General features: G+C 38.3%; 1 protein-coding gene across 1 annotated transcript; it reads left to right on the top strand.

The window, feature by feature from the left end:
- Positions 1–376: 376 nt before the first annotated feature.
- On the top strand, positions 377–11088 carry LOC121310849 (mitogen-activated protein kinase kinase kinase kinase 4-like; the record flags this gene model as incomplete). Its single annotated transcript, XM_041243783.1, has 8 exons — positions 377–525; positions 1911–2050; positions 2375–2472; positions 2790–2798; positions 4530–4705; positions 5128–5245; positions 9448–9630; positions 10221–11088. Coding segments are annotated over 8 exons (1065 nt in total), but the record flags the coding sequence as incomplete, so codon positions are not given.
- Between the last annotated feature and the right edge of the window lie 6 nt (positions 11089–11094).

Below are 11094 nucleotides of genomic sequence, written 5' to 3'. Positions count from 1 at the left end.
ATTTGAATGAATTAATCTGTTTTGCTTAGTGTTAAATAATGGAACCCTGCTTCAGTGCAATGGGACTGAAACACAAATCTTTAATGACAAAAACGTTATCACCAATTTAGACCTGGGAACGATAGTCACGTGTACCTTGCCTTTATTTTAGAAAAATACCCATTGACATACACGTTAAGGCCTGTATTACTGTTATACAGTCCCTATCCAGTGGGGGACTTGTATACATTAGAATTAATGTATAAACAACGTCCGGCTGTTTACGTCATAAAATAAGTACATTATCAGTGATTTCTTTTTGTTTTACCTAAGGTTCATGTAATGAAGACACATCAGGTTATCAAATTGCTCACCCGACAAGGATTAATTTTTGCAGGGAGCGGTCAGCCCCGCAACCAGCTGGCCAAAGGAAATAACAAGGTTAGTAGCTCCTGTGAGGGTCCAGGGTCACGTCTCCCGTCGAGACTCCCCTCTGCAGGGGAGCGGTCAGCCCAGCAACCAGGCTGGCCAAAGGAACTCCACAAGGTTAATATCTCTTCTCTGACCTAAACACTTGAGAAAACAAATGGTTGTGCCTTGTTGAAAACAGACCTTGTTGACAGTCTGGTTTGTTTACATTCACCAAGGTGTACTTGTCAGCTAAATAATCATGCAACCTCCAGCCAGTGTGTGTTCAGTTTCAGCATTACAGTTCAGTTTGTTTGTTTAGTTGGTAAGATTGATTTAAATTTAGTTTGTTTTAAATTAATATTAAGCTTTAGTTTCCGTTAATATCTTTTTGGATTTAGTTTAGTTTCAGTATCTTTTTATTTTTAAGTCTCCTCTTAGGTTCACGCTTAGTTGCTACATACAAAAAACTTATGAATCGCTTTACAGTTCCAGTTCTGTTTTTTGACAGTGCAAACACATTGAGCCATGTGCTTTTGGCAACAGTGCCACAGAGCAGGGAGTCGTTGCAGCTTGGCTTTGCTATATATTTATGTTGCGTTTTCATAAAAAGATGTGAACACAACTCATAATATTAGTTTTTCGTGATTTGATTTTTGTTTGTTTCATTTTAGTTTTGAAACATTTTCCAAAAGGTGTATGTTGATCACTTCTACTGTTTTAAGGAACATTTTTATTTTTTCATTATTGGCCATTTTCATTATAGTTTTTAACTAAAAATGAATTCTGTATTCAAACTCCTAGTGTAGTTCTGGATTAAAAATGGCTAATTTTGTCAAACTGAAAATAAGGAAGTCAGACATATTAATCCTGGAATGTAATGACACTCCAGCACAGGAACAGCACCCCTGCTGGTTGTATCTCATTGTAATACATATTAAGCAGATACAATTAACAAATCATAACTGCACTAATGACTCAATAACATGGGCCATTAGAAACAATATGCTCTCTAATCAAGAGATGTATCTCCGCTGTGAAAATAAGTGCCCCTGGCTAACTCATTAGCATTATATTCAGGATTATGGGACGTATTGAATTGAGCTAAAAACTGTGTTGGATCTTGAGGCCATTGTGTACCAACATTATGAAAAGCACTGTCTCCTATAGTGTAGGTAACTGTATTTATATCCTCTAGTGTATTTATACCTTTGCTGTTAGGTTATTTGAATACCCTCGCCAGATGAGTTTACAAAAATAAGAGACAAGGCTTCTCAATTTATAAATTGTATTACAAAAAAAAGTCCTTGTCCCCCGTCCCCTGTCTCCACCTTTTTGATAACTTTCGTAGAATAAATCTGGAATGATTTAGACAAGCCTGCCATTTCATTCTACAGTTTAAGTCTACATCTGGAATTAACTCCATTTGTTGTATTTTTTTTGTATTTATATGATTTTTTTTTTTTTTTAATTCTGCATTTGACGTGATGATTTTAAGGATTATTTTGTTTGTCTCCTGACAGCAATATTGAGCCCAGGCTGCTGTGGGAGCGAGTGGAGAAGCTGGTGCCTAGGCCTGGCAGTGGCAGCTCCTCAGGTTCCAGTAATTCAGGTTCCCAGCCGGGATCTCAGAGCGGCTCTGGGGAGCGGTTTCGCGTCAGATGTAAGACTACCTTCTGTTTCACAATGATTACTCATTTTATCCAGCTTGATCAGGGAGTGAGTGAGGGAGGAGCAAAAAACAGATCTCTTGACTTGTCTGCTCATCCCTGTTTCTAGGAGATTTACTGTAATTATTAACTTCTCGTTATCTATCCCCCTGGGTTTTCAAAGTGCACTGCAAGCTTTCATCTCCATATGTATGTTTAGTGTTACATGGTGGGTGCTGGAGATCTTCAGCCAGATCAGGGTGCTTTGCAATAGCATTGACTGCCCTTGTTTACATTTATCTTCATCAGAAGATTAGGTTTGTATTTTTTTTTCCCAGCATCTTCAAAATCAGAGGGTTCCCCATCACAAAGACAAGAAAATGCCTCTAAGAAGCCTGAAGAGAAAAAGGATGTTTTCAGACCAAGCAGGCCAGCTGTAAGATGATTTGTTGTTTATCTAGTTTTTAACTAACTAACTTTTGTACATTTTGTACACTTATTTGAAATGCAAAGCCCCTGCTTTTCTTTTACCAAAGGGGCAATATGTGAAGTCTAGGGAATGCAATATTGCAAAATTTCAATAAAATATACTGTAGGACCATAGCCCCAAAGTACAGCATGCATTAAGAAAGGCTATAGAAATGAAATATTCTGACCTTTTTTGCATTTATTCCTTTTTCTTTTACTCTGGTCTGTCAACATCGACTTACATGGCTGCATATGACCTAATCATACGATTGCTGAATGCTATAGGGAGAAGTGGTAAGCTGTGTTCTTCTAGTGGTTATCAAGCACCATCAGCTCATCCCTGTGAACCATTGCCTGTAATAACTTGAACTCTTTCAAAACAGACTAAAAGCAACATTTGAATTCATGTTGTGGGAACAATACATGTTTATTGCATTCTTTATCACATTTATTTTAGTTAATTCAAAGAGAAAGTCTTCTGAAGTTTATTGTAGTGAGGGTCAATCAAATGATGTATGTTGATCACTTTTTATTTACATATAATTATAATATACCTATACGCCTAGATATACAACTGTGTCATCCCCAAAAATTATTGTAATACCCCTAAACATAAAATGATGATACTATCGTTGCAAGCTGAAAATGCTTTCGTTGGGCTTATTTAAACCAATCGGAACGTTTGCTGCAGAGCAAAGCCGGCTTTCAGTCTAACCGCTACCCACACACGAAAGCCGACTCCCTTCTCGAGTAAATCCAGCAATGTGAAGTAATGGCTCTCTCAAAGGACCACAGTACTACCGAAGAAAGACTGGGATTTGTCCAAAAGCAAGAGAATCTGAACACTATAAAGAAAACTCTTTGACGTTCATCTACTACAGTCCAAACGTCAAAAATTGGTGTTACAGGCAATAGAAACCATACCCACTTCTCAGTGTACCCACACTCCTTGGACAATATTATGATTTATTGCCGCAATCATTGGCGAACTCCCAAGTACTTCTTGCCCCCAGAGCTTCATCCTGTTGTCTGCATCTGCCTGCTGCCAACCGTTTTTTTTAAATTGCAATTCTCCCATGAAATGCAAGATGCATATTTTTCAGACAGGGTCAATGTATTACAAAAAAATAGCTGTTTTCAGTGTGTGTAACCAGCGGAAATACCATCTCTAGGTTCTGGGGACACTATCCCAAGAGCCTCACGATGGTATTACTCCCTGGTAATACACACTGAACCCATTATTCTATATTCTATGTTTCCATGGCAACAGACCCCTAAACTGGAAAGAAACACGACTAATATTGTTTTTATATTGGACTCCTTCCTATGTCATCACCACCTTCAGTATTCAGTGCCACTTAATATTAACAGTTGCCATATTTATCACCAATTAGAACAAGCACTGTAAAGCATTGAATATGCTACATTCAAAACAGATATGGACAATTTGAAAACAAATTGATTCACACCAGTAACAGAAGAATTTAAACAAATGTTTTTAAAAGAGCAAGAAAATGAAAATACAAGCAGGAAAACACTTGCTGACAAACCTCACAGTTGTATTTTTGTTCAGGAGAGAAACAAAAGAATTTCACCAGATACCTGAAAAAGACCTGGACAAACACTTCTCGAGTTTCATCTCGTCAGTAAAAAATAAATAAATGGGGACAACTTTGAACCAAGTTCTCTCCGAAGCATTCTTAGCAGCGTTGATCATTACCTATGCAGACAAAACTACGAGTGTAGCATTTTCCAGAGCAGCCCGTCACAGTTTACACAAACAAAAGAAACAATCTCAGCCAAACAAAAACAGTTTAAGAAAGAAGGTAAAGGAACCGTAGAATATGTTTATTAAACGTGCGCCACTTGTGCATTACGGCTCAACATGAATCCAGTTTGCGAGACTCTTTTGATAAGTATTCTCCCATTCTCCTGACCCTCATTGATCCACCTCATTGTTGTAGTTTTGTTGTTTTCGTTCACATGACGCTCCAATGCTTCAGAGCTCTCTCTACCTCTCATCAGGACCTCGCTGCTCTGGCCAAGGAGCTGCGTGCAGTTGAAGACCCTCGCCCTCCTCACAAAGTGACAGACTACTCCTCCTCCAGTGAAGAATCAGGAACCACTGATGAGGAGGATGACGACTTGGAGCAAGAGGGAGCAGATGAGTCCACCTCTGGTCCAGAAGACTCCAGGGCAACGTATGTGAGGAGCTGTGATGGCTGCATTGAACCATTCAAGCTTAGTCAAAGAGCACTTCAATTTGCTGGTGCATGGACCATAATTCAACCACACATGCTGTTGCTCTCGTTTATAACAGGCTTAGTTACCATTTTTTTTCTAATTTTACTGTGCACCTAACATTCAAGATTTATTCAGGGTAACTTAAATCTGTTTTAGTTCAGTATGGTGGAGATCTGAGTTTCAAAACCGTTCTTATAGAACATGGTATATTATATTTGTATCTGGATTTAAATCCTTTATTGCACTGAATTAGGTTCAGAAACCAAAACATCAGTGCAAGATTCATTGCCAGTAGTTACTGATTTGGTAAGTGATTTGTTGGAAATGTATCTGTTGCTCATAAAATTGATCAGTTTTACTGCTGGCTTTCTTTCACCAGATTGTCTAAGTTGAGTAACGGCGAAACTGAGTCCGTGAAGACGATGATTGTTCACGACGATGTTGAGAGTGATCCTGCTATTACTCCCTCCAAGGATGGCACTTTAATTGTCCGGGAGGTACAGTATGCGTTTTGTGTTTGTGGGTTTATGTTTTGATTTAAGTTGATCTGTTTTAATTGTGTAATCATTAATTCACTCATTCATCCCTGTTTGTTTTTTGTTTAATATTTGTTACACTGTTTTTGTTTTGTTCTCTTACTGGTAGGAGATGTGGATGGGTGACAGATGGTAATAGCTAGGCTGCAGTCAGCGAGGGCCACATGTTAATTGCATGTAGAGAGGATGCCATAACCTCTGTAACTTGCAACTATTGTTTTGCATGATATAATATGCAAATGACATCCACCTCTTTTGTTTCCTTGTTTTTTCATTTACAAAGGAAGCAAAAAGTGGATGTACATTACACTAATGTAATTTCTTAATTCTACAAACTACTCTAAAGTTAAATCCCTCAAGAAGAGTGGTTATTTTGGTCCTCTTAGTGTCTGCTGTGTCTGTTCATTTCATGAATTATTCACTATTGTATTAAAACTGTGCAGCAGAGCTGAAAGTAAATTCAGTGTTTACCAGTACTGTTGATTCTGAACCTCAAAGGTGGATGATTTAGCTTGAAAATAAGTTGTTAAAATTGCCAGCGTAAATCTATGCTTGTACTGGTCTCTTGTTGGCTTGATATACAGCAACTTGCAGTGTTTTCTTCATATTATAATTATTATTAATAATAATAATAATAATAATAATAATAATAATAATAATAATAATAATAATAAGATGCTTTTATCCAAAGTGACTTACAGAAAATTAAACAAAATATAAATGTACATGAATTGCAGGAAATAAATGCAAAACAATATGGCAACATGATTATAAAGAAATAAAATACAAAAAGATATATAAATAGGAATTTATAAATAAATATATGAATAAATGGGTTTTGAGAAGACGTCAGCTGAGGAAAACCGGTAGCTAGTTCCAGCATAGGAGGACGAGGGAAGAGGAGCAAGCGCGGAAGGAAGGAGAGTGAAGAGAAGGCATAACAAGTTGAAAGAAAGAACAAGAGCTTGTATGAGGAGTTGAATAATTAGGTAGAAAAGGGCAGATTCTATAGATGTTAAGAAAGAAACGGCAAGTACATATTAGTAATGAGATGTGTTGAGAATAGGAGAGGGAAAGGTTTAAAGTAACACCTTGGTTTCTTGCAGAAGGAGAAAGATTGATAGCATCAAGGGAGACTGAGATGGAGGAGTCAGGAGAGAGTAGAAGGAAAGTAAAGGAGGTTGGATTTAGAAAGGTTGAGTTTGAGTTTCACTTGCCTCGTATGTGTGTGTATTTTTTACACAGTTTTCCCTGCTACTGTTTTCAGTCAGCGTCCCTAAAATCCACAAAGAAACTGTACATGGAAAAACACGAGTTAGTAAGGTAAACGCTACAGCTCAGCACTATATCACATGCCTGAAATTATGATGTAGGGGCCGAGTATAGTATAGTATAGCAGAGCCAAGCGCCTTGCGTACATTAATAATGAACTGACCAAGGAAAGTAAGGACTAAGCTAGAGTATAAGTAGCTCAAATAACAATCAAACAGTCTCTCTTTGTGTATTTTACTGTCCCTTAACTTTTTTTTTTTTTTACAATGTTTCAATCATCCTGCTCAAATCCCTTTGCTTTGTATAATTATGTTGCAAGTATGGAGGCTAGATCAAAGAGTTTATGCTATCTCAAGCATTGGTACTGCCCACCTTTTGGTCACCCATCCTTTATTTTTATATTTATATAGGCAGTTCCCTTACAAGTACAAAATATAAGCATTACTAAATGGGTATTTACCTCCTAAAGACCTGAAACCTGAATAAGATATAACAAAGCTGCTAAGCTGAGCCTGTAACACAGCCCGCCCCCAAGGGTATAAAGGACTTCGCGCACAGATCCCAGTGCTATTTTTCCTTTCAAGAATTGACCTGACAGGAGATCCTATTCAGATAAGTACTTTTTCTGCTTTAGATTTTCGTATTTATTGTGTTTATACATTATATTAGTTTTATTAATTATTTGTGCGCTACGACCTTGTGCCCCTCATTAAGACAGCTGCTTGAGTCGCTGCTTTCCAGGAATCGAGCAACGTAATTTGGCTGACTTTGTTCTCTACCCCCCCAGGCTGCGATAGTTCGGGTAGGATTTATTTTATTCTCATTTTGGCTTTGGCCAAAATTACAAGATGGTTTGTATAATTTTAAAGTAATTGTTGTTACTGAAATTTTGTTCAAAAATATTTATTTTCTCATTCTGTTCTGTTTTCTCAGAGACTGTGCACAGTCCTGTCTTCAGTGTGTGCTGCGGCACACGTGAGGTGACAGCAGCTGCTGGGTTCAGCAGAGCTGCACAGGACCAAGATGCTGCTTCGGTTGTGGTTGCTTGCAATCTCTGCCACAGCATCTTGATGCCATTTTGGTGACAGCTTTTGCATCACCATTACAAGGGCTGTTAGTTCATTCTAACAAGCAGGCTTCCTGCAGTCTCGTCCGAGTACTGACTGAGTGGTTTTGCCAGTAGCTTGCACAGGTAGGCATCCCTGTACAGTGCTACCCGCGATAACTGCAAACCGGTGGATCCGTACCGGTACTGAGGTCACCACTCCGTTCCCAACCTGCTACTGTACAGAACCAGTCACTGAACCAACCTCATACCGTACTGTACTGACAAGAGCATATCCAGGATTTTGAGATGGAGATTTTTGGATGACCAATTTTTTTTAATTTTTTTTTTTTTTCTCTTCATGTAGTTGAATAATTAGTTCCAGGGGACAAAGGTTACGCTCTGTACCAGGACAAAGGTTACGCTCTGTACCAATCCTGCTTTTTTGCCAAAGACTATCTCAGCATTTCATGTCAACCAATCTGTGTAATTGGAGGCTTTCCATCCACCACCTTTCCATTCTGACAGAGCAGCATCTCCATACTCTGTCCAGTGCAGGTTCTAGCTTTTTATGTTAACAGGACGATACGTTGGAGGCAGTCTGAACAGTTTGTCTAAACAGAGGTGTCCAAATGGATAGCAGACAGTCAGGACTGTCTATGAGCTGGCCAACTTGCCCCTCCACAAAAGCTCACTGACCATTCCTTCAGGGGCACGGCAACTTTGTGGGCTTTTATTCCAGGGTGCATCTGTAAAGGACATTTGCGATGCAGCGGTGTGGGCTACTCCCCAGATCTTTGTCTTGGATCCTCAAAACCCTGGTTTTAGAACTAGAATGTTAAAGACCCACTGACACGGTCCGATAAACATAATGTTTGACTAACAAGTATTCCCAAACAAGATTTAAAATTGTTGTCAATGATTTAGTTTTATTTAATAAAATGCAAATTTTAATGTGACTGATGCAGCTTCCCTTCTCGGTTTTGAAGAGGCTGGAAGATACCGTAAGTGATGTAGCACAGGGAAATGATTGCACACAGCTTGAGGGAAAAATGTGCTGAGATCTGTGTGGGCAGTCCTTTATACCTTAGGGTGCGAGCATGACTGTGTCACAGACTCAGCTGAGCAGCTTTGGTGTATCTTATTCAGGTTTTCGAGTGTTTAGGAGGTAAATACTCATTCGATAATGGTTCTATTTTAGGGAACTAGGGTTATAATAATAACCTAACGTTATAACTAATATTCCTTAGTTGCAATTGCAACATTGTTTCTTCATGCAGCACTATTAGTTAACATAGTCAGAACTATTGCCCTCTGACTGGAAGCTGCATCTTGTGATAAGAGGGTACTGTTCAGTTTGGATGAACACAATTCACAAAGGCTCCCATTCACAGCACTGCCTACTGGAGAATCACTAGTTCCATTGAGTTCAGCAGAATGAGCACTTTTTTTTTTTTCTGGACCTTAAATGGAACATCAAAAGCACTTGTCACACAATGGTTCTAATTGGAGGACACATCGAGAACACTCTGGCAATATAAAAATTTCTACTTTCTTCATATAAGCAATGCACCTTGTAGTTATTGCTTCAATAGCCCTTAGTAGATGCTAAATAAAAAAATGAATACAAAGAATGTTTAACTTACATTTAAGAAGTGTGCAGTAAAACAAAACAAAAACAAACAAACATTTATTAAGCATGTTATTCTTTAGTTAAGCTGGGCTGTTATTTTAAGACTGTTAAGATTGGTAGTTTTGTTTTTAAACTTTTGTTGTTAAGTTTACTAGAATTAGTGATTTTCCGCAGCTCTTGAGCCAGACCGAGTGTGCCTGTTTTTGATTACAGAGCGCAGGTGACAAAAAGCGTCCCAGCCATCCCGAGAGCAATGGCTTTGCCGGTCGCATTCACCTCTTGCCAGATCTGATTCAGCAAAGCCATTCCTCCTCCTCCACCTCCTCCCCATCCTCCAGCCAGCCGACTCCCTCCATGTCCCCTCAGACTCCCCAGGACAAGCTTACTGCTAACGAGGTATGTCTTGCACCCACACTGCTGCTGGCTGCTTTCTCGGGCTGTGCCATTTTCAATGGTTAATGACCTAGTATCAACTCTTGGAGCAGTTCCCACCCCCCAAGAACTCTGATGCGATAGATAGTCTTTTAGTACCCAATTGCAGTGGTAGAAAACACTAAAACACGACGATATGTCTAAACCATGCTTGCCAGTTTGTTTTTTGTTTCTGTAAATTATATTTGTTAGTTTTTAGAACTAAGGCTGTAAGTCTAATGAAGTTTAAACCTTTTGTGTAAGCGGTCCCTGACAATTTAAACTATCATGTGCTTAACAACAGATGCTGTTGACGTATACTTATTTACAATAAAGTAAGTGCAAATCCATACGATAATGACAATACGTAATGACAAGCATTGAGAACGTGATTTGATCTTCATAAACACATTAAACATTTTTTTTTGTTTTGCCGCTTTACACGTTTAAACTTTTATAGCCTTAAAAGGATCACTTTTTCACACATCAGGCTGTATTTATTAGGGATATGCACAAAACCAGTGGCTGAAACCATTTCCTTTTTTAACACTGTTTTTATTTACTTTTATTTCTAGTGGGATTTTTGCATAGCACACAGTGCCACCCGATTGCTGAATGTTGTAAGTGCAGCAAGAAACTTTAAAGACAAAAATAAAATCTTAAACATATATTTTTCTGCTCCCCACTTTCAATTAGTTATGTTTGTTTGCTGCAAATGCCAAGGATACATTCTCCCAAATTGTTTTATTTTTGTTATTTTAAAGTAAAGACAAATCTTTACTAAAGTGATTACATTTTCCAATATCTGACATAATGTTTTATAATCAGGGCCTAAGATAAATGGTAGTTGGATCCACACAAGAGCTTCATCTTTAATGACAAGGGCCACTTATCCTGACTCCTCGAAGCACTTGCAGTCAAATGAGGGTTTCAGCTAATATCTGTGCAGCTTTTGCATGAGCAAAGAACCATTAGAATACCCCCAGTTGAGTGCTTTTATATGTATATTAAAACCATTCGGTCTTGGTGGTTAGTAGTTTGTTCGACGTTGTGCTTGTTGCTTAGGCAAGTGGATATCGGTAATTACACTCTTACTATCTCCTTGTCTTTCTTGCAGCAGTTGAAATTAAGTGACATTGCTAGTAAAAGATGTTTAGGGCGTGGTAATCTTTTCTGTATACCACATTTCAGGTAACTTGTATGCTTATCTACTGTAGCTTGCAAATTTCTCTTATGAATTGATTATTTTGTTTAATGCCTTTTAAACACACCTCTTTAGCTTAAGGGAGGAAAGCAGTTACTGTAAATATTCATTGTTTCCATTAAAAAAATATTTGAAGGATCACTAATAGAAATGATAACTGTAGGGCAGTTGTATCTATGCCTTGGTGTTAATTGACAAGGCTTCTTTAATATTTCACAGGAGGGTTATGCACGTGTTTCAGTTCT

The sequence above is a fragment of the Polyodon spathula genome, unplaced genomic scaffold, assembly GCF_017654505.1.
Source record: "Polyodon spathula isolate WHYD16114869_AA unplaced genomic scaffold, ASM1765450v1 scaffolds_2665, whole genome shotgun sequence".
Lineage (NCBI taxonomy): Eukaryota > Metazoa > Chordata > Actinopteri > Acipenseriformes > Polyodontidae > Polyodon > Polyodon spathula.
Note: the sequence above shows the minus strand (reverse complement) of the source record. Positions and strands in the feature narration are given on the sequence as shown.